Raw genomic sequence first — 23,124 nt, 5'->3', positions numbered from 1 at the left:
TGTGTCCCCAGGGCCCTGTGTCCTTATGGCGGCATGTCCCATGCCCACATAGTCCCATGTCCTGTGGCCCCGTGACCCTGCATCCCCATAGACATGTGTCCACATGGCCCCTGTGTCCCCATAGCCCTCTTGCCGGTGTATCCCGTGTCCTCATAGCCCTCTGTCCCCACAGCCATGTGTCCCTGTGTCCCCATAGCCCTGTCCCCCCATGGCCTTGTGACCCTGCATCCCCATAGCCGCACCTCCATAGCCTTGTGTCCCTATGGCCCTGTGTCCCATGTTCCCTTGACTGTGTCCCATGTCCCTACAGACCTGTGTCCCCATGGCCCCTCTGTCCCCATGGCCCCTCTGTCCCCATAGCCCCTCTGTCCCCATAGCCCCTCTGTCCCCATGGCCCTGAGTCCCCATGGCCCTGTTTCCTGCATCCCCACCGTACCATATCCATCATCCCTGTGCCCCCACATCCATGGCCTGTGTCCCCTGGCCTGTGCCTCCTGGCCCTCTGCCCTGTGTCCCATGTCCTGTGTCCCTTGTCCTCACTGCTGCTGGGATATATCATGGGGACAAGGGTGACCCACTGGATCCAGGATCCTGGAGCCACCACCCTGGGGGCAGAGCTGGCATTGGGGACACCAGACCATGGCAGCGGGGTATAAATATTGGCTAAATAGATTTATTTTCATACAAAGAATACACAGATTCCCCTGTTGGGACAACCCCACCCCGAGATGTCTCCAGGCACCACCTCCATTGGCTTTGCCAGCAGCATCTGTCCCCATCCCAGGGTTTGGTGCCAACGCTGGCATCACCTCAGGGACGTCCCTGTCCCATCTTGGTGCCTGTGTCTGCCTGGTGATGGCTCAGGGCACCCTGCCCCATGGGCCCCCTCAGGCCTGGTGCCCTGCTCCCTGGTGCCCATGTTGGGGACACCTCTGGACATTTTGGGGTACCCCCTTGTGCCCTAATACTGTGGCTGGTCCAGACACCCCCCCCCACCCCCATCCCCCGCTGTATGTACACGCTGGATAAAAGAAGAAAATACAGATATTTATAGCCAGGGGGGCAAAATATCCCCCTTTAACCCCCCAAAGTGTCCCCTGTGTCCCCATCCTGGTGCCCCGCTGCCAGCCAGTCCTGTCCCCTGTCCCCAGGATGGAGGTGGCTGACCCTGCCCCATCCTGGACCAGCCGGGCACCCGTGCCTCAGTTTCCCCATCACTCACTGGGCTCAACCGCACCACGCAGTGGTGGGAGATGGAGGGTGCAGGGTGAAGAAGAGCCACGGTGGCCATCCCATGGGGACAGGGACGTGGCCATGAATCCCAAGGGACATGGGATGAAGCTGGAGGCACTTGGGATTTACACCTCCCGCTTCGCCCCAGTGGAGAAACCTCACGGGCAACAGTGAAATCCCCTTCTGTCCCCTGATCCGTCACCCCTCTGTCACCCAGCTCCAGCCACCCCACCTCCCTTTGCAGCAGGAGAGGAGGTGGCAGGGGAGGTCCACAACGGGCGGGAGGGTATCTGTCCATCCACCTCAGCTGCGTTTGGTGACCATCTGCCGGTCCCTCTTCTTCTTCTCCATCAACCTGGTGGGGAGCAGAGCGATGGCCTTTAGGGCCCGTCCTAAGAAGCACCCCCCGAGGCCATGGGGAGGGGACACTCACTTGCGGTTGCGGACTTCAGTGAGCTCCATGAGCCTCTCCTGGGCTGCCCGGAGCTCGTCGAGGCGCTGCTGGTAGCGGGAGTCGCAGCCGTTGGTGCGCTCGTAGCTGGAGACCTGGTTGGAGAGCTCGCTGGCGCGGTCCCGCAGCTGCTGGATGGACGAGTAGAGGTTCTCCTCGTCTTCCTCCTGCTCCAACACAAGGGGCTGAGGTGAGGCTGGTGGGATGGACGGGACACCCCAGGGGGCTGTTCCCCCTTCTTCAGGATGGGGAAACTGAGGCACGAGGTTCCCCAAGCCGCCTGGGCCACTTGCCTTGGCGTTGATGATCTCAATGTGGATGAGGAGGGCAGCGAGCTCCAGGTCCTCGGTGTAGCTGTTCTTCAGCGGCACTGATCGGTAGCCTGGACGCAACACAATGACATGAGCTCAGCACCAGCGAATCACAGACTCAGTTGGGTTGGAAAAGACCTTTAATCTCATCAAGTCCAACCTTTACCCCAAGGCCACCACTAAAGCATATCACTGAGGGCCTCGTCTACATGCTTTTTGAACACTGCCAGGGATGATGACTCTACCGCTGCCCGGGAAAGCCTGTTCCAATACCTCACCATGGAGGTGGCCATATCCCTGGAGAGGATGATGATGATGATTGCAGGGAGGTTGGAATAGGAGGACTGTGAAGGTTCCTTCCAACACAAACTGTTCTATGATTCTATGACCACAGAATCACAGAATGGGTTGGAAAGGACCTTAGGAGCATCCACTTCCAATCCCCTGCCATGGGCAGGGATGCCTCACACTAGACCAGGCTGCCCAATGGCCTTGAGCACTGCCAAGGATGGAGCAATCACAACTTCCTTTGGCACCCTGTGCCAGTGCCTCACCCCCATCACAGGGAAGAACTTCTTCCTTATATCCAACCTGAATTTCCCCTGTTGAAGTTTAAACCCATCACCCCTTGTCCTACCAAATGATGATGATGATGACGGTGGTGGTGTGGATGGAAGAACCATACCTGTTTTGAGGCCCTTGACAGGGAAGGTGGCTTGTGCCAAGAAGTTGGGGTCACTGAACATGTCCTCCTCGTACACCACAAAGCGGAGGAAGGCGAACTCAGGGTTGTTGATGTCAAAGACAAACTGCTTGAAGAGCCAGACAGGGTTGAAGCCGTTGTCAGCTGGAGGGGGAGGAGAGAGTGGAGAGGGTCACAATGGGACCAGACCCATGGACTTCTCCAGCATGGCATCAGCACCTTAGGGGGAGCTACCTGTCCTCTTCACTCCTTCATGAAACCCCGTCATGTACAAGGTGATGCCCAAGAGGACCTCAAAACCCACAGTTAGTGTTGTCCCAGCATCCTGGGGCGCTGGCGTTGGGTGGAAACATCACCCACATGGACCCTCACCTACAACATCCGTCTTGTTCTTGCTGTTGTCGTACTCGGAGCCGCACACTTCCACCTCCACAAAGGGACACACGATGCTCCTCCCGTTCTTGGGAAGGTGCCGGGCACCAAGGATCTGTGGGAGGAAGAGGAGGGTGAGATCCAGCCATGCTGGGTGAGGAAGGACTCTTCCAGGCAGCCCCATGGGCTTGCCAAAAGCTTCATGGCTGTAGCTGGCCACACTACGACTTATTTATGATTTAGGTTGATTTTACTTGATTTGACCCACAAAATTACCCAAGAAATACCTGCTGGATTCGTGCCATGCTCACTGTTCAGGTGCCTACAAACCAACCCACAATTACCCAAGGGTTGAGCAAGGTGCTTCTGGGCTTGATTTATCTACTTAACCCACCACCCCCTCAGCTCAGCTCTGGAATTTTGGGGTTGTCCCTGGGAAATATAACGCTGCATGAGGAGAATAACCAAGAAACCCAAAAGATCACAGGGTGACAAACTCCATGGAGGAAATACATGGCTGAAACACGTAAAAACCACCCCCAGTTGACCCAAAACGAGTGAGTCCCCATCTCGATGGTGACCACTTCAAGGTGGACTTGCTGTCCTCACCCACTTACCTGCAGCTGGACCGTGATGGGCTCCACGATCTTCAGGCTGTTCTTGTCGAAGGGGTCAAAAGTCTCATCCCTCATGATGTCGGGCTGCAGGACGTAGCCACTGCGGCCACCGAGCATGAAGAGGGCCTGGTTCAGCTGCATGGGCTTGTCTGTGGTCATGGGGACAGAGCACATCTGAGCCTGGGGCTCAGGGACCTTCCTATGGTCTTTGTGTAGAAGGTCCTGCCCTGGCAAAACCCCTGCTAAAAGCCCCCAACCCTGACAGGAGGAGGGATGCATGAAGCACCCAAGAACTGCATGGAGATGTCCCCAGCAGGATGAGGACAAAGGTTGGAGAGATCAACCAAACCACCTCCAGCAACAGGGCAGAGCCATTGGGGATGGAGAGTTTGAGGTGACCTGCAGGGATTTAAAGCCAACTGTATACTGGGCTGCATGTCAAAGGAGGTGATCCTGCCCCTCTACTCTGCTCTCGTGAGACCCCACTTGCAGCACTGGGTGCAGTTTTGGTGTCCTCAACATCAGAAGGACATGGAGCTGTTGGAGCAAGTCCAGAGGAGGCCACGAGGATGAGCAGGGGCTGGAGCACCTCCTGTATGGAAACAGGCTGAGAATATTGGGGCTGTTGAGTCTGGAGAAGAGAAGCTGCATGGAGACCTCAGAGCAGCTTCCAGTGTGTGAAGGGGGCTACAAGGATGCTGGAGAGGGACTCTTCATCAGGGACTGTGGTGATAGGACAAGGGGTGATGGGTTCAAAGTGAAACAGGGGAAGTTCAGGTTGGAGATAAGGAAGAAGCTCTTCACCATGAGGGTGCTGAGGCGCTGGCAGCGGTTGCCCAGAGAAGTGGTAAATGCTCCATCCCTGGCAGTGTTCAAGGCCAGGTTGGATGGGGCTTGGAGAAACCTGCTCTAGTGTGAGGTGTCCCTGCTCATGTCAGGGGGGTGGAACTGGATGACCTTAAGGTCCTTTCCACCCCAAACCATTCTATGATGAGCCCAGCAGCCACCCCAGGAGCAGGATTTACCGGGTGTCTGGAAGTTGAGGGCCACGAGCTGGCTCCCGCAGATCCACATGGGCAATGGGTCATAGTTGGAGGAGTCCAGGCGCTGCCCTTTGGGGTAGATGCGGCTGAGCTGGCGGCGGTTGTACTGCAGGAACTTCTTGCCCTTGCTGCGGTTGGCGTACTTCTCCGCCTTGGTCTCCGGGAAGGAGGACATGTCCCTGTAGCACGCCTTATCCGTGCCTATCTCTGAAAGCACCAAGGTGGCCATCAGTGGAGGTCTTCCTGATGGCCTCTGGTGGCCCACCATGACTAGTTTCCCCCATCATGCTCCTCCCATCATCCCCCTTCTCCAGCTCTTACTGTCCTCATCGAAGGGCACCGGGCGGCAATAGACAACCAGCTCGGAGAGCTCCAGCGCGATCTTCTTCCTCCGCTCCATGATCTTCCCCTCTTGCATCTGCACAAGGGAAAACAAGGAGATGAAGGTCTCCCCCCTCAGTCTCCTCCTTTGGAGACACTGAGGACCATCTTAGCTGTAAGGTGGAAGTTCACTGTGAGGGTGCTGAGGCGCTGGCACAGGGTGCCCAGAGAAGCTGGGGCTGCCCCATCCCTGGCAGTGTTCAAGGCCAGGTCGGACACAGGGGCTTGGAGCAGCCTGCTCTGGTGGAAGGTGTCCCTGCCCATGGCAGGGGATTAGAACTGGATGAGCTTTAAGGTTCTTTCCAACCCAACCCATTCCATGATTCCATGATTCTATCCGCTGGAGGATGGGACAATCCACCCCACGCTCTGGACGCCGGTGCCCCTCACCCTGGCATCTGCATTCTGCGTGGCCTCTCGGATCTTGGCCACCCATTCGTTGAGTTCCTCCTGCGTGTCTGCGGCCACATCCAGGGACTGGGCTGCGTGGGACATCTGCTGGGAATGGATGGTGAAGACAAATGGTTTGGAGCTCCTCCCGTCTTTGGAGATAACTATAAGGACATCAGAGGGGGGCTTTACTCGAAGACATTCCCAATGGATGGTTCTGTGGAGCAAACGAAACCTCAGCGGTCCCACTCCCTGGCCCCCACCAGCCCCTCCTGGCATCCCACCAGCCACTGGGGTCCTCCTCTTGTGAGGATCCCATCTTTCTAAAGGATGGTTTCAGCCTTCCATGCATTGTCCTTTGAGCCAGATGTCCCCTGAATCATTTAGACCTCCAAATTCCACCAAATTCCCTCTACCAAACCCAGCTCCGTGTTGCTCCCTGCCACATCATGCCAAGCTTGTGTGTGATGAGCTGCAGCATGGGGTGTGCACCATCCCAGAAGGCTCCCACAGCCATGATGGGGATATGGTGGGACACTCACCGACGTGGCAGGACGGCACATCAATGAAGCCCTTCAAGAAGTTCCCCAGGGGGCTGTTTTCTGATGACTGGAAGAGAAGAAGGAAGAAGGGGGGGGTGGAGGAACCATGTGGGGCTGAGCATGGTGCCCACTCCATCCAGCCCTCCAAACTGTCCAAGTGTGAGCAAAAGAAGGGAAGAAAGACGCTCTTGGAACGCTCTGCTCCATGGCTGAGCATCCCTCAGCCTCTGGGACTGTCACAGGGCTGCAAGCATCCTCCAGCTTCCAGAAAAGCTGGAGTGAGGCTGGGAGCATCCTCCAGCCTCTAGATAATGGCTGGCTCAAGACTGGCAGCATCTCAGGTGGCTTTGGTCCCAGATGTGTGAGGATCAGCAGGTCAAGGGAGGTGATTCTGCCCCTTTACTCTGCTCTGGTGAGACCCCACTTGCAGCACTGTGTGCAGTTCTGGTGTCCTCAACATAAGAAGGACATGGTGCTCTTGGAGCAAGTCCAGAGGAGGCCACGAGGATGAGCAGGGGCTGGAGCACCTCCCATATGGAGCCAGGCTGAGAACATTGGGTCTGTTCAGCCTGGAGAAGAGAAGCTGCGTGGAGACCTCAGAGCAGCTCCCAGTGTCTGAAGGGGGCTACAAGGATGCTGGGGAGGGACTCTTCGTCAGGGACTGGAGTGATAGGACAAGGGGTGATGGGTTCAAAGTGAAACAGGGGAAGTTCAGGTTGGAGATAAGGAAGAAGCTCTTCCCTGTGAGGGTGCTGAGGCACTGGCACAGGGTGCCCAGAAAAGCTGGGGCTGCTCCATCCCTGGCAGTGTTCAAGGCCAGGTTGGACACAGGGGCTTGGAGCACCCTGCTCTAGTGGAAGGTGTCCCTACCCGTGGCAGGGTTGGAACTGGATGAGCTTTAAGGTCCCTTCCAATCCAAACCATTCCATGCCTCTACGACATGGCACTCACAGCCTCATCCTGCTCCTGTGCTTGTGTGCTGACAATCTCCTCCACGTAGTTGGCTGGGAACCACAGTTGCTTCTTGCCCCCGTAGTCCCCCCGCCACCTGCAAGGGGTGAGAGGATCAAGGCAAATGGACCAACCTGGGGGGGACAGGGGTGTTCATGCTACATGCATTGTTGGGAGTGGTTGGAGAAGGGTTGAGGGGGACAGAAAAGGAGGCAGTTAAAACCCAGGGGGTCCATTCCACCTCCCACCCCTGGTGATGCCCACGCAGTGGCCACCCCATGGCCCTCACCAGCCACCGTCCTGCTTGTCCACGTTGTGGATGATGGCCTGCTTGCAGAAGGACAACTCATCCTCACGCTGTGCTTTGTAGTCGTAGAGAGCCTTCACTGTGCACTGGGTGACCAGAGAGAGGGACATGGGTCACCAACCAGGGATGCTGGTGGTCACCGTGCCCTACTCACAACCCAGCTCCTTGAGCACCCATGGTGAAGTGTGGGGGCTCCTGAGGGTCCAGCACCCCAGAATGATGCTCCCAAACAGGTCACACCAGCAGTGAGATGTGTTAGAGGGGACAGGAGGACTGGAGGTATTGTAGGGGGCCCTGGAGCACCAGCATGCTCAGCACAATGCGGGTTCCTCTTCTGCATCCCCCAATGGCTTCTCCTGGTGCAGTCAAGGGGTTAATTCCATGGGAAAATACCCCTTTGGGTGGAGGTTTCCCATGTCTGGTCCTGGCCTGAGAGCTGCTCTGCTGCACAGGGACCTTCAAAGCACAGCAGTGCAGGAGCGTGGGATTGTAGGATCACAGGGAAGGAACCTTGGGGCATCCTCCCCCAGGGTCAGCTCTGAGCCCAGCCTGGTCCCAAACACCTCCAAGGATGGAGATTGCACCACCTGGGAGTTGACCCTAAACCTGCTCTTTTGGGTTTCTCCACTGTAAATACATCCACAGGGGTTTCCTTGCTGTTGGGGCAAACTTGTGTCAGGTCCTTGCTGCAGGCTGGGCTCTCTTGAGACCTGCTCCCATCACCACACTGTGACAGTGCTGTCATTGGAGCTTGGAGTGTTCCCAAGGGATGGTAATGTGGGAAGAGTCCTGCTCCAGCATCACTTGAGGGTCAGAAATACACAACAAAACATCACCACTTCCCAGGCCAGTGATGGGTCTGGTGGGAGACCATCCAGGAGCCATGTCCCACCAACCTCCACCTCCCAGGGACACCAGCTCAGCCTCTTACCCTTGCCATTGGCATCTTGTTGGCCTCTACGTAGAAGTGGGGGGTCCGCACCTCATACAGGGCTCCATAGTCCAGCTCCTGCAAGAAGAGATGCCCTAGTGGGTCACCTGGACATGGATAGTGGTTACTACAGGATGTGGTGGGATCTGGGCTACCAAGCGTGAGCAAGAGGAGGCTGAGAAGGACCTAATATCCCTTTGCAACTTGTTGAAGGGGACTTACGATGGAGCTATAATAGCGGGCAATGGCTGTGGAATGAGTTTGGCTGGTTCTAGCTGGGCTTCAACCAAGAGGCTGGAGGAGACCTTCCCACCCTGGGAACAGGCCCATGGCACAGAGCCCCACCATCCCCACTTACGGTGGTGCCCATCTTCTCCAGGGTCTCCTCGTTGATGGGGTAGCGCAGCTTCATCTTGCGGTACAGCGGGTGCTTCTCGTAGTAGCTGATGAGGTCCACGAGGCTCTCGAACTCGGCCGAGCTGCCCAGCATGAAGAGCCGGCCCTCCTGCTGGATGCGGCAGTGCTTGATCTTCCCCTCGGCCCTGGGGCAAGGAGAGGCAGGGAGGGACATGTGAGGGCTGGCTGGGCCCTGGCTTCAGGATGATGATGTCCTACCCCAGCAGGGATGCCATAGGGGTGACCACGCTGAGGATGTGGCTTTCTCATCGCTGCAGATAGAACACTCCCCCGTGACAGCATCATGTGTCCCAGCATGTCCCATTGCTGATCCATAGCAGGGAGTCACAACAGACATGAACCTAGCATGACCAGCAGGTCAAAGAAGGTGGTCCTGCCCCTCTACTCTGCTCTCGTGAGACCCCACTTGCAGCACTGGGTGAGGTTCTGGTGTCCCCAACATCAGAAGGACATGGAGCTGTTGGAGCAAGTCCAGAGGAGGCTACGAGGATCATCAGGGGCTGGAGCACCTCCCATATGGAGCCAGGCTGTGAACATTGGGGCTGTTGAGCCTGGAGAAGAGAAGCTGCGTAGAGACCTCGGAGCAGCTTCCAGTGTCTGAAGGGGGCTGCAAGGATGCTGGAGAGGGACTCTTCATCAGGGACTGGAGTGATAGGACAAGGGGTGATGGGTTCAAAGTGAAACAGGGGAAGTTCAGGTTGGAGATAAGGAAGAAGTTCTTTACTGTGAGGGTGGTGAGACACTGGAACAGGTTGCCCCAGGAAGTTGTGAATGCTCCATCCCTGGCAGTGTTAAAGGCCAGGTTGAATAGGGCTGGGAGCAACCTGCTCTAGGGTGAGGCATCCTTGCTCACATCAGGGGTTTGGAACTGGATGATCTTACAGTCCTTTCCAACCCAAACCATTCCATGATCCTATGAATGAGTCAGTTCTCATCTTGTCTGGCAACCACAGCCAAGTCCAACCAGCCCTGAGGTGCTGGGATGGCCACACTCACCGGAAGGAGATGGCATAGGAGTTGGGTTCACTTCTTTTGCGCACCAGGAAGGCTCCATCCCGTGGGACCCTCATCAGCATGTGCTCGGCCTGCAGGCGCGTCAGGCTGGCGTGGTACCACCTAACCGAGCAAAGCACGGAGATGGTGGGTGCCATCAGCATCCTCATCCCCAGAGTGGCACCCAAGACCTCACACTGGGGATGCAGGAGGCTGGTGGAGCCAAGGGATTGAGGAGATGCAGATGGGGATAAGGAGCATCCTTACTCTTTGCTCTCATGGGCGTTGGGCTGAGGGACGGGGTCGGTGAGGCGCATCTCGAACTCGTTGCAGCGCAGAGGCACCTCACGGTAGTGGCAGATGAGGCTGTAGAGGCTGTCGAAGACCAGGTTGTCTGTCAGGTAGAACTTGGTGGCACCGGCCTCCTGCCTTGAGTGGATCCGGCAGTGCTGCACCCGGCTTGATCTCCTGCCATGGTTGTGAGGGAAAGGTGAGTCAATTTGGGTCCATGTCCCCACCATCCCATGCTCAGCAGTCACAAAAAAGGTGGCATTTCCCTCCCGAAAAAGCCACCAAACCAAAGAGGTCCAACCCTTGGTGGGGTGGTCAGACCAGCTTGGATGGGATCCTACCTCCCCTTGGGGCTCCTACCAGAAGGAGAGGGTGTAGTCGCCCACGAAGGTCTCGCTCTCGCGCACCAGGAAGGTGCCGTCCTTGCCACCCGTCTCGGTGCAGTACTCATGGAGCAGCTTCTCAGCGATCTGCCGCCCGTCACGGCCACCTCCAAGCTTCCCATGGAACCACTTCTCCGTGAAGTGCAGCTCGTTGTTGTTGAACTCCTGCAAGTTCAGCCCCAAATGGGTGTTGGCACCACCTCAGCCTCCTCATGGAGTCCTCACTAAGCCCTCCTGCCCTTGGATGCATCCTGCTCCTCACACACCTCCTTCTGCTCCACCTCCTCTTCATCCTCATTGAACTGGTAGCGGGATGTCTCCTCTGAGTAGTAGATCTTGTTGCTTGTCAGGACGAAATAATGGGGGCTCCAAGTCTGGGAGGGAGGAAGAGCATCACCAAGGTGGGAAGAATGACGACCTGAAGGGACAGGGCTTTGAAAAGCCTCTTTCTGTCCCTTCCTGTCTCCCACATCATTGCAATGGTCTAGGAGAGCCCATGCCCAACCCAAACCCCAAAGCTCATTCCCATCTGACAGACCCAGCTTGGCCCCTGGATGCCACTGGCAGAGCAACCCTTACGTGGTCAATGGGGTCTTCAAGGTAGAGGATGCCATTCTTGATGGAGTTGCTGATGTCGTTCTCTGAGTAACTGGCGGTGGAGACCTCTTCATACAGGTTCCCTTCAACCAGCTTCTTGTGCTGGGAACAGGCCAGGATGGGGAGCTCAATGGTGGGAATGGTGTCCCCATCACACTGAGCTCCCTGCTCTCAGGACTCAGGGCTCCTGCATGTCCCTTTCCACCACTCCCTATTCCCCTCGATCACCTCTTGCAGTAGAACACTGGGGAGATGTCCTACTTGAGCACAGAGGGATATCGCTCCAGAGTCCCAAGATCTGGGAGAATCACCATCCCTCCCGGCCCAACCCTTCTGCTTCCTGCAAAGAGGGATTTGGGGTGGTGCCCACTCCCTACCTTGATTAGGATCTTCTTCTTGAGTTGGGTGGGTGAGGGCAACTCATCAGCATTGATGTCCACTGGCTTGGTGAGGAGCATGTCCCCAAAGACCTTCTTGAAGTGGGAGGCCATGTTCCTCTGCTGGACGATGCTGCAGTGGTCTTCGATGGAGAGGATGATGGGGAACCTGGAGGAAGCAGGTAGGAATGGTGGCCTCTGATGAAGGTGGAGGAGAGGTTGCCTGCACAACCCAGTGTCATTGAGGAGCTGGGGCTTACTCGGAGGTGACAAACGCGTGTTCCTTGATGGTGTGCAGCACATCCAGGAACTTGATCTTGGAGGTGAGTGTGTGGCCATGGTAGATGATGGGGAGATCATCCGGGCCATCCCAGCAGTCCACTGAGTGGGGAGACACACTGGTTAACACATGCTACGCTCTGGGGACCATGAGCCCTTGCAGGCCCTAGAAGACACCCTATCCCAGTGCCATGGGATGGGTGCAGGGGATGGTGTCTCTGATGTGACACGAGGTGCTGGGTGGGGGCTCAGCATCTCTGGGAGGTGCCACAGGGACTCACACTCGATGCAGCGGCAGCCCATGCGCAGGCACCGGGCATAGGCCTCCAGGGAGGACTCGCTGGAGAACTGGTCCCCTGTCAGGTATCTACAGAGGAGACAGGAGGACCGTCATTGGTCAGGGTGATGGGGTGCTCACAGAGGTCCCCAGGGAGACCCCACTGTGTCCTTACGTGTTATGGGAGGATGAGATCCAGTACTGGGACAGGGGGTGGTTCATCTCCTCAGGCACCACGCGCTCATACTTGGCATCCATCACCATGTTCTCCTTGGAGAAGAGGTACGTGAGGAACTGCAGAGGGAAGAGAGAGGTCAGATACTGACAGGGCTGGGGAGACAGCCCTGGGTGGGTGCTGCATGGGGCCACCCACCTCATCCAACTGGAAGGAGGGGTCTGATGCCTCTGTGGAGCTTTCCTTGAGGTAGGTGCACATGTAGTCCCGCACCATGCCCACATCACTGGCCCAGGGCTCCTGGGGAGCAAATGGGGGAACCAGGCTGGAGCATCCCATGGGAGTCCCCTAAGAGGGATGCCACAGGGATCTCTAAGAGCACCCACCTTCTGGTCGTGCAGCAGGAACTTCTGGAAGTCATAGAGGGAGACTTGGCACAGCTCGGGGCGGTCCACGTTCCTGAGACATGGAGTGGCCACCAGTGAGGACCAGGAGTTGAGGCAGACCCCATGGAAGAGTCAAGGGCTCCAGCATCTCAGCTCAGCATCCCTGTGGCCCCCACTCCTACAGCTGGTGAGGAGCTTGAGAAAGCACAGGCCATGGGGATGCAATGGGAACCTCAAGATGTGCTGTGACCTTGGAGAGGTGGGCACCCAGCCGCATTTTCCAAGGATACAGGGAGTATGTGTCCTACATCCCTGGCACCCATTCCCACTCCCATCCCTGCTGCCATCTGCTCTTCCATCCTGCTTTCATCCCAGATTCCATTCCTATGCTCTCAGATCCTCTCCCATACCTGCTCACGCCTGTCCCTGCTCATCCCCATTCTCATCTCCGCTCATTCATGCTCCCATCCCTGCTCCTATCTCCACTAACAACTCAGTTCATTCTTGCTCCTGTTCTTGCTCTCAGCCCCTCTCCCTCGTTCCTACTCCCATCTCTGCTCACATCCCTTCTCCCATCTTTGCTCCCTTCTCCCATCTTTGCTCCCTTCTCTGCTGACACATCTCCTCTCCCGTATCTTCTCCCATCTCCACTTCCATCCCTATTCTCATCCCCAATCCCATCCCACTCTCATTCCCATCCCCTGCTCTGCCCCACAGCCTTCCTGCATTGCCCACCCAATAGATCCGACCCCTGCAAGCTTGGCTGGGATGGGAGCCAAGATGGGAGACAGGATGGGAGCTGCGGCATTCCCGGGTACTCACCGCAGGGGGAAGGAGAGCTCCAGCTGCTCGATGACCTGCAAGGCAAAGGAGGGACCAGGTTTAGCTGGTGGGGACACACCACAGTGGATGGGGGACACTTGGGAGGACAATCCATGGCTCCTACCGACTTCTGTGCATCAAACATCAGGTTCTTGTAGAACTGGATGAAGTGGGAGAAAGTCATCTCATTCCTGGCTTCCACCTCCTGTGGGACATGGTGCTGCTTGAGAGTGGGGCCACCCAACCATGGCCAGTGACCCCTAGGGCTGGCTCCAGCCCGGATATGGAGGCTTGAAGACCATGTCCCTGCATAGCTGAGGTGCTCAGGGGGTCCTTACCACGAGCTTGTCCCGCAGGAACCTCATGTTGGGGACGCGGTAGTTCACCTGGGGCAGCATGGCCTTCAGGTCCTTCACTGTGATGCTATGAGAAGGTAAGCTGGTGTCAGACCCCACAGAGGATGGATGATGCCTGGATGCTCCTGACACCAAGGCTCCCACCCCTAATCCTGGTGGTCTCTGGGTTTGGGCTTCCGGGCTTCCACCCTACTGGGCTATGGAACCTCACAGTGACACAGGACCCCTATTACATGGGGTCTGGCACGAGTGTGAGGAGACAGTCGAGTAGAAAGAGTGCACACAAGAACCTTTGGGTGCTTTAAGCCATCACCCCATCTGGAGATGGTGTCCATCTCCAACCCTAAAATCATTTAAGTCCAAATTCACTCGATTTGAGATGTTTCCTATCATGGGGAGATGTTCATGGGCTGCACTGATGGCACAGCCCCTCCTGGTGCTGGTGGAAGGGGGCATCACGGTCCCCATGATCCGCACAGCAGCAAGGAGGGCACCTGCACTTGAGTGTCTTGATTTTCGGTACCTTGAAGCACCCCAAATAAGCTGGTACCACCTTGTCCCACAAACCTCACCCCCAGCCCGGCACAGCCTCCAGTTCTGGGGGGCAACTGGAGGGATAAAGCCCTGTCCAACCAAACCCACCAGCTGCTTCCCAGCACGGGGCTGTTCCAGTGCTCACCTGCCTTCCCGTGACCGGTCCATCCCATCAAACTGCTTTCGTAGCCACCTGAGAAGGAAAGGATGGACAGAGGGTGCTCAGCCCCATGGGCAACCAAACCCAGATGGGGTCCTGGATCCTTCCTCACCTCTCGATCTGCAGCGGGGTCTGGGCTTTCTGGGTGTCTGCCACCAGCCAGTTGAGGCCCGTTATCCACAGGTTGATATCCTCCTCGCAGAAAGCTGGAGGAGGAAGGGGAGGGCGGTGAGGTTGGGATGAGGGAGGTGGGATGCTGGCGACAGGGTGAGAGCTGAGGGTCCACACACCGGCCACGCTGAGCGTCCGCAGCCTGAAGTCCATCCCGTAGAGGATGATGAAGCACATGGTGAAGTCCAGCTTGCGGGCATCCTCAGGGTAGCGCTCGAAGTCCCGTGAGTTCTTCCCCAGGCGGATCTCCTTGATCTCCCGAATGTCGACTGTGGGCAAAGAGGAACATGGGACTGTGCATTGCCACCCTTCCCATGTGGACCCATGTGCAGGGCTTGGAGAAGCTGCAGGAGCTGGGAAGTGGTGAATGCTCCATCCTTTGCAGTGGTCAAGACCAGGCTGGACAGAGCCTTGGGTGACATGGTCTACTGTGAGCCAGTGGCAGGGGGTTGGAGCTGGATGATCTGAAGATCCTTTCCAACCCAAACCATTCTATGATTCTATGATTCCAGGAGACCATGTGTCCTCTGGGGAACCTTGTCCCCAGCATGGGGCATCCCCATGGAACTGCCCATGGGTGTGTGATGGTATTGTGGGGGCTGTGATGTGTGTCCTGCAGGCAGACATGTCCACACTGTCCTCCAGTGATGTGTCTGTGAGTGTGATGGCACCATGGATAATGCATGTCCTTCAGGCAACTGTGTCCCCAGAATGGGGCAACCCTGTGGGATTGCCCATTAGTGCGTGGTGGCATCACAGGTGCCATGGCCAGGTGTCCTCCAGGGAATTGTGTCCCCAGGATGGCATGTCCCTGCAGCACTGCTGCAGCTGTGTGACAGCACCATGGGTGCCATGGCCATGTGTCCTTGAGGGAATCGTTTCCCCAGGACAAGGTGTCCCTGCAGCACTGCCTCCAGGCATGTGATGGCACCACACTCCTGGGACTCGTTTCCCAAGGATGTTGCATCCTGACAATGCTGCCCACTGGGTTCCTGGCTTTGTGGGGGCCACACGGCCTCCAGGCTCAGCCTGTTCCATCCCAACCATAGAATCACAGAATCATAGAATCAAATAGGCTGGAAAAGCCCTTTAAGCTCACCCAGTCCAACCATTCCCCAGCACTCCCAAGGCCACCACTAACCCATGGCACTGAGGGTGTGTGTGAACACTTGCAGGGACGGTGACTGCAGCCCTGCCCTGGGCAGCCTGTTCCAATGCCTGAGCACCCTCTGAGGAAGGAATTGTTCCTCAGCTCCATCTAAACCTGCCCTGGTGCAGCTTGAGGAAGTTTCCTCTTGTCCCATACTTGTTCCCTGGGAGCAGAGCCCAGCCCCTCCTGGCTCCATCCTCCTCTCAGGCACTTGTAGGGAGTGATGAGGTCCCCCCTGAGCCTTCTCTTCTCCACACTGACCCTCCCCCCCAGGTCCCTCAGCCCTTCCCCATCACCCTTGTGCTCCAGGCCCTGCATCAGCTCCAGTGCCCTTCTCTGGCCCTGGTCCAGCACCTCAATGTCTCTCTTGTAGTGAGTGGCTCAGAGCTGAGCACAGGATCCAGGGTGCAACCTCACCAGCACATCTCCAACCACCTCTCCTTCGCCTTCTCCTCCCCAGGGCAGACCCTGCTCTGGGTTAGGCTGAGCTCATCTTTGAAATGGAGATGTCTGCCCAAAGGTGGCAATTTGGAGCTGTGGCAGCCCCGACCACAGGGCGTTTCTTTCCTGCCCTGCTGCTCTCTCATTATCTGCTATATAAAGCCCCACCGGCAGCGGGAGGGTTGGGTTTCCGGACCGCGGTCTTCCTCACTGGGGCAGAATTCCAGCCCTGTTTTTCCCAAGAGGACAAATCCCACCAGGAGCAGTATAAAGACAACACGATATCAGTGAGAACACCTGAAGTTGTCCTCGATACCATGAGCATCACCCCCCAGCACAGCTTTGCACACTGGGACTGAGCCACCACCACCGGAAAGGGCTTTGTATGGCCCAGGGTGGCCGGACAATCGCAACAGGGTATTGTCCTGCTGAGGAAATGGGTCATTTCCCGGAGAATTCCCAGCCCAGCTTCATTTCCGGGCCCTTGGGAAGAGTGTAGGAGGCTGGTGGCTTGATGTGAACCCTCAGCTTAATTCAGAGTGGGGAAAGAAAAGCTGAATGCAAGGGGAGGAATAAGCAACGGGGGAGAAATGGAGCTGATTAAGCAGGAAAAAAGGTGCAGAATGGTTTTTCTTGGCAAAAGAGCTCCAGAAAACACTGGAGGCTTTATCCAGCTTCCCTGGCTGGGTGACACGAGCCAAACTGCATGGATCAGGGTGGGAGTTCAGCACAAGGGATACACAGGAGGCCTGCAGCCTGTGTGTGCAGTGGTTTGGGGACTTAAATCTCAACCCTGGATGATGGAGAGGGACTCTTCATCAGGGACTGGAGTGATAGGACAAGGGGTGATGGGTTCAAACGGACACAGGGAGGATTTAGGCTGGATATGAGGCAGAAGCTCTTCCCTGGGAGGGTGCTGAGGCACTGGTACAGGGTGCCCAGAGAAGCTGTGGCTGCCCCATCCCTGGCAGTGCTCAAGGCCAGGTTGGACACAGGGGCTTGGAGCACCCTGCTCTAGTGGAAGGGGTGGAACTGGGTGAGCTTTAAGGTCCCTTCCAACCCAAACCATCCTGGGATTCTGTGGTTCAAGAAATGAAACCCAGTTGCTGTCCCCATGCAGCCCCCATGGCTCGGAGCAAATCTGCTTCGGTACAAACTGGATATTTGGGGGTAAAAATGGGTTTATAGGTTAAAAAACAAACACTCCACCCCCAAACCCGCTCATCGACACAACATCAGAGGGGAGCAAGAAGCTGGTGGCTATCAGGCTTCCACCAACGATTTGCAATGTGGCCACCCCCCCAGTTCAAGGATGAAGGAGTCCAGGATCCAGCCTTGAACCAACCTCTGGGCACTGCCAATAACAATAAAGTCATACAATCAGCAAATGGTTGGCATAGGAAGGGACCTTTGAAGGTCATCGAGTCACCCCATCCTGCCACGGGCAGGGACACCTTCCACTAGAGCAGGGTGCTCCAAGCCCCTGTGTCCAACCTGGCCTTGAACACTGCCAGGGATGGGGCAGCCCCAGCTTCTCTGGGCACCCTGTGCCAGCGCCTCAGCACCCTCATTGTAAAGCATTTCTTCATTATACCTCTTCCGAACCTACCCTCTTTCAGTTTAAAGCCATGACCCCTCATCCTGTATCACTCCAGGCCCTACTACGAGTCTCTCCTCACCTTTCTTATAAGCCCTTTTTAAGCATTGAAAGGCCACAAGAAGGTCTCCCTGGAGCCTTCTCTTCTCCAGGCTGAACAAGCCCAGCTCTCTCAGCCATTCCCCACAGCAAAGGTGCTCCGTTCCCTTGCTTATTTCTCTGGCCTCCTCTGGACTTGCTCCAGCAGCTCCATGGGGACCCCAAAGACGCACACAGTGCTCCAGGGGTTCACCCCTTCACACAGCAGAGGGGCAGGATCCCCTCCCTGAGCTGCTGCTCACGCTCTGGGGGTGCAGCCCAGCACACGGCAGGGTTCTGGGCTCAAGTGCACACTGAAGCTGGGTCATGGGGGGCTCCTCCTCACCCAACACCCCAAGTCCTTCTCCTCGGGGTAAATGACCCAGCCCCATGAAGAGCCATGGGAGGAGGGAGCGGCACAGGGGCTGCACAATGCATCCGCGGCTGGCGGCTTCCTGGAAGCCACATCTGCAGCGGATTTGCAGGGCTCATGTCAGAACCGTGGCTCCAAACTCCTCCCTGCATTGTCTCAGGGGTCCCGGGCATTAAAACGCTCTGGAAGTCAGTTCCAGCTGTGAAAATCCCTTTTCTTTTCTAACGCAAAGCATGGGGCAAAGGAGGTTTGAAACGGCTGGAAGATGCTGAGGGATCAGGTTCTGCCCAGAGGCTTTTAGGGATGCTGAGAGCCTGGGAGTTCTCTTAATGCATTAGGATAAAAGCAAAGCCAAAGTGGCTGGAGGGAATGGTTGTGCTGGGAAATCCCATTGGCCTTAGCAGTGCTGCGGTGGCACGAGCCATATCCCCTTGTGTTCACCTTGGGCATCCTTCCTTGCAGGACATGTGGCAGCTCAGACCCTTCTGGACAGGGGGGTTTGGGTGACTTTTGGTGGTGTGGAGCTGATTTAAGACCTGAAATAAAGGATTTCCTCCTGGTCCAATGGTGTTAAACCCCATCTGGCTCCAAATGGTCCTATTTCTAATTACTTGGTGTTAGTGAGGCTGGAGGTGCGATCCCAACTAGCGTTGTGGTGGCAAACCACCCCTCAGATATGTTCTTGCGTTTGCCAAGCTGCCTTCACCCTTATTCTGTTTAATCACATGCAAAGAGCCATTTTGGGCTCTTTTCTGCTATTTTCTGCTGGTTTCTGCTAGATTTCCTTCGGGACCAGGGTCTGCTGAGGGCAATGAGGTGGAAACCCTCCAGGATGAGGTTAACTTTGGAGGTGACACTACAGGCGACCCCATTGGCATAGACACGCGACCATCAGCTGCTTAATGAAGCATGTAATTAGCTTATGTGGTGCTGGGAATCCAGGGAAGAGCTGGGAATCTAGGGAAGAGACCTGCCAGTCCCTAACAGAGACATCAGAGGTGTTTGGGTGTCCCACTCATCCCTCTGAAAGGGGGGTGCACGCCTGAAGGGGGGATTAAAATGGTCCAGGCAGGGGTGAGGTTGCATGTAGGGTGAGAGCAAGACCCTAGGGATGAAGAGGAGACCCTGGTGCTTCCATAACATCACAGCAAGTGATGCGTGAGCATGGAAAAGGGCTGGATCAGGAGGTGAAGATGCCCAGGATGGGGTTGTTCTCACTCTGGGCTCAGGATAGCAAGTGGTGGGACTGTGTAGAAGGATTGTGCCATGTCCAGGGGGATTTTCCTTGTTTTCACCCTTGGAGGGAATGCCTACTCATTCCCACTGAGGGTTTTGGGTTGTCACATGGGAGAAGATAGATCCCAAGGCTCTGGTGGGGAAACTGAGGCAGAGCAGCATAAGTGACCCAAAACCCCAACCTGGCAGCACGTGGTGCTCCCAAAAGCACCCCAGGAGCTGGAAACACGCTATTTCCATGAATGGAGAACTGGCTTTTCCTCCAAAACCACCTCTCCAATGACGGGTGTCCTTCCTCCCATAACCCATCCCTCCTCCTCCTCCAAACCTGCTCCTGCACTCAGCAGGTCTGGACAAGCACTGGATCCTGCCCAGGCTGATGCTCATCTCTGGGTGCCACCCTCCTTCCCAGCTCTAAGCTTCACCATGGCTGCCAGGGCAGCTTAGGGTTGGTCCCACCATGCAGGAGCTGATCCCTCCTGGGCTTTGCTCTGTCTCACACAGAATTAGATGTGGGCGATGGTTTTGGGTGGGTGTTTGGTGGGTTTTAATGACACCCTCTGAGTCCATCAGGAGAAAGGTACCTGTCACTGCCCAAACCTCCACTGTGGCCTTTGCCAGCATCCAAGTGAGATGATACCCAAAACCTGGGTTCCTCACCACGTGGGGATGTGGGATGAGGTGATGTAGAGCTTCATGTCACCCCAACCTCATGGTTTCATCCACTGGCTCTTTTTAGCTCAATTTAAGAGGAGGTGCAAGCCTTGAGGTGATGAGCACCAGTGCATGGAGCCCCACTGATGCCCAACGGTGAGAGTATGTCCCAACAATGTACAAGCCACCAGCAAATCCACAAGTAAAGCTGATTTTTATGGATGCTCCAGTGGGAGCATCTCCTGTGCCACCAGTACAAACGTTGCATTGATTCAGTATCAATGCATGTGGGGCAGAGCCCAACTGGCCAAGTCCTCTCTTGGGTTACAAGGGGCCACCACCACGCTCCAGTCCATTCTGCTGCCTGCCCCAGCAGCCTGAGCACCCTGGTTTGGGGTTAAAAGCACCATGAGCAGGTCGGGTGATGGCCACCTCCTTGTCAGGGAAGGTATAAAGCCCTGGGCATGGAATGGCAGCAGCTTGACCCCCATGCAGGCCACAGAAACTGGGTTGGATGAGTTGAGGGCTGCTCAACTCTATCTTTAGGCATCCCACCATGTCCAGGCACCCCCATCATGGCCAGACACCCCACCATGACAGGACATCCCATTGTGTCCTAGCACCCTATTGTGCCCAGGCACCCCACCATAGCCAGACACCCCACCATGGTAGGACATCCCATTGTGTCCTAGCACCCTATTGTGCCCAGGCACCCCACCATAGCCAGACACCACACTACTTCCAGGCACCCCACCACAGCTGAACACCCTGCCACGACCTTCATTGCACTGGGCACCCCACCATGGCCAGGAACCCCATCACAGCCATGCACCCCACTGTGGCAAGACACCCCGCTGTGTCTGGACATCATGGTAGGGCTTCCCACCACAGCCATGTGCCCTACAGCCCATCACCCCACCATAGTAGAGCACCCCATCACAGCCAGGCACCTCACCACATTAGGACTTCCCACCATGGCCAAGCACTGCACAACCAGGCACCCCATCATGGTAGGACCCACCACCACAGCCAGACACCCCATAACCAGTCACCCCACCACGGTAGGACCCACCACCACAGCCAGACACCCCATAACCAGTCATCCCACCGCAGTAGGACCCACCACCACAGCCAGACACCCCATAACCAGTCACCCCACCATGGTAGGACCCACCACCACAGCCAGACACCCCATAACCAGTCACCCCACCACGGTAGGACCCACCACCACAGCCAGACACCCCATAACCAGTCACCCCACCACGGTAGGACCCACCACCACAGCCAGCCACCCCATAACCAGTCACCCCACCATGGTAGGACCCACCACCACAGCCAGGCCCCCTATACCCAGGTACCCCACCTGAGGTGGGCATCCCACCATCACATCCCCCTCATCAGCATGCCCCGACACTCACTTTCCCCCTCCACCTTCTCGGGCGTGCGGCTCCAGATGATCTGCCTGGTCTCCAGCTTCACCTGGAAGGTCCTTCTCTCCGGCCTCTGCGACTTCTTCTGGTAGAACAAGGTGAGGACGGTGCCCATCTCCAGGCAGCGGAGGATCCTGCCCATGTCCCCTGCCTCCATCCTGCCGTCCTCCAGGAAGCCATTGACGCTGTTGAGCCTGGCCATGGACATCTTCAGAGCGCGGCCATCGCCCGGCGGAGCCGCAGAGCCGGGGTTGTCTCATGCAGGAGAGGAGGAACCAAAGAGCCGACACCTCCCTGGGGACCGTCTCCGCTCGCCCCGGCTCTGGGTTTCCTCTATGGACAACGTCCCTTGGGCTGCACCGGGAGCCGGCCTTGGTGACGGTGGGGAGCAAAAGGCTGGGCTGGAGGTACCGCGACCTTCTCGCCGAGGTGGAATCCGGCCCCGGCGTTGGCATCCAGCGACGGGGGGAGAAGATGAGCAGCACCGGTGGCGTTGGCCTTGAGCTTCAGAACCGGGGGGGACACAAAAACCATCCGGCCCCTTTGCAGGCAAAAAAAATAAAAATAAGGGTGGTATTTTTACCACTCCCCAACCCCCCCAAAAAACAGCAAAGTCACCCCAAAATGATGCTGGTGGATCCCACCCCGGCCTCCGGGCCAAGCGGGGCCGGGGTTGGAAGAGGGGTGTGGAAAAGAGGTGCCGAGGGTGAGCGCTGGGAGCGGCGGGGTGGCGGTGGGGTGGGATGCGGGATGCGGGATGCGGGGTTGGGGTGGTGATGGGTGGAGAAGATAAAGGGGGTTCCCTCCGCTCTTCTCGTCTTCTCCTTAATTTCGGGCTGATGAAATGGACGCCCAGAGGAAACTGCAATCACACATGGCCGGAAAGAGATCAGAAAGGAATGGGAGGGAGGGGGGAAAAGCAAAGCAGGATCTTGGAGAAAGGAAAAGCCGAGCGGGGGAAAAAGGCGGCTGAGGGTGACATCTAGAGGAAGTCCGGATGGAGAAGTGGCTCTGGGAGGCTTCCAGGCCGTGCCACTTGCTTGTTTGGGTGGACAACCTGGTTGGTTGGTGAAAGGAAGGTGAAAGAGGCTGCTGCGGCTTTTAGATCCGGGTTGTCCCCGCTGCCACGCTGGTCACTGAAGCCCCACGAGTGATCAGAATCATTGCTGGTATGAGTTCTGTCCGGCCTCAAATATAGGGGAAGAAAGGGGCTGGGGGCTGGGGAAGAAACACAGACAGAGGGGGGAAGGCAGCGAGGACAAGGCTTGGTGTCACAGCCCCTGTTTTGTCCCTTTGATGGGTGTCACAGCCCCTTTTTGACCATTTGATGGGTGTCACAGCCTCTGTTTTGTCCCTTTGATGGGTGTCACGGCCCTCTTTTGTCCCTTTGGTGGGTATCAGCCCCTGTTTTATCCCTTGGGTGGGTGTCAGCTCCTGTTTTGTCCCTTTGGTGGGTGCTGGATAGGTTATGGGGCAGATGCTTTGTGTTGGGATTTGGGGCAGGTGGGGTGTGAGGTGGGACCAGGGATGCAGGGGGTGGACAGGGTCTCTCTCCCCAGCCACACAGAATCATAGAATAGTTAGGGTTGGAAAGGACCTTAAGATCATCCAGCCCCAACCCCCCTGCCATGGGCAGGGACACCTCACACTAGACCATGTCACCAAAGGCTCTGTCCAACCTGGTCTTGAACACTGCCAGGGATGGAGCATTCACA

General features: G+C 56.8%; 1 protein-coding gene across 1 annotated transcript; it reads right to left on the bottom strand.

Moving 5' to 3' along the window:
- Nucleotides 1-1,452: 1,452 nt before the first annotated feature.
- Nucleotides 1,453-21,962, bottom strand: LOC130597789 (1-phosphatidylinositol 4,5-bisphosphate phosphodiesterase gamma-1-like). The gene is made up of 32 exons (XM_057406661.1): nucleotides 21,398-21,962; nucleotides 14,570-14,719; nucleotides 14,392-14,485; nucleotides 14,265-14,312; nucleotides 13,568-13,652; nucleotides 13,354-13,434; nucleotides 13,230-13,264; nucleotides 12,408-12,480; nucleotides 12,220-12,321; nucleotides 12,022-12,140; nucleotides 11,851-11,936; nucleotides 11,551-11,671; nucleotides 11,291-11,459; nucleotides 10,896-11,015; nucleotides 10,583-10,690; nucleotides 10,294-10,481; nucleotides 9,910-10,110; nucleotides 9,646-9,765; nucleotides 8,591-8,774; nucleotides 8,233-8,310; nucleotides 7,284-7,387; nucleotides 6,995-7,091; nucleotides 6,044-6,110; nucleotides 5,502-5,665; nucleotides 5,052-5,148; nucleotides 4,713-4,937; nucleotides 3,688-3,836; nucleotides 3,071-3,185; nucleotides 2,681-2,842; nucleotides 1,978-2,066; nucleotides 1,667-1,851; nucleotides 1,453-1,588 (listed from the first exon to the last, which is right to left on the bottom strand). Exons 1-32 carry the CDS (start codon nucleotides 21,615-21,617, stop codon nucleotides 1,537-1,539), a joined length of 3,888 nt encoding a protein of 1,295 aa, XP_057262644.1. The 5' UTR covers nucleotides 21,618-21,962; the 3' UTR covers nucleotides 1,453-1,536.
- Between the last annotated feature and the right edge of the window lie 1,162 nt (nucleotides 21,963-23,124).

The sequence above is a fragment of the Pezoporus wallicus genome, unplaced genomic scaffold (assembly GCF_028554395.1).
Source record: "Pezoporus wallicus isolate ANWC-B61680 ecotype Strahan unplaced genomic scaffold, APGP_CSIRO_Pwel_v1 contig_13859, whole genome shotgun sequence".
Lineage (NCBI taxonomy): Eukaryota > Metazoa > Chordata > Aves > Psittaciformes > Psittacidae > Pezoporus > Pezoporus wallicus.
This window is presented reverse-complemented; position numbering and strand designations above follow the sequence as displayed.

What these genes read in the sequence shown, in the direction of transcription:
- LOC130597789 (XM_057406661.1), bottom strand. Translation starts at nt 21,617, where the DNA reads ATGTCCATGGCCAGGCTCAACAGCGTCAATGGCTTCCTGGAGGACGGC. An exon ending in GACAAGCAGGACGGTGGCTG is followed by an intron (nt 7,092 to 7,283) that starts GTGAGGGCCATG and finishes CACCCCTTGCAG; the next exon opens with GTGGCGGGGGGACTACGGGG. An exon ending in CCATCACGGTCCAGCTGCAG is followed by an intron (nt 3,186 to 3,687) that starts GTAAGTGGGTGA and finishes TTCCTCCCACAG; the next exon opens with ATCCTTGGTGCCCGGCACCT.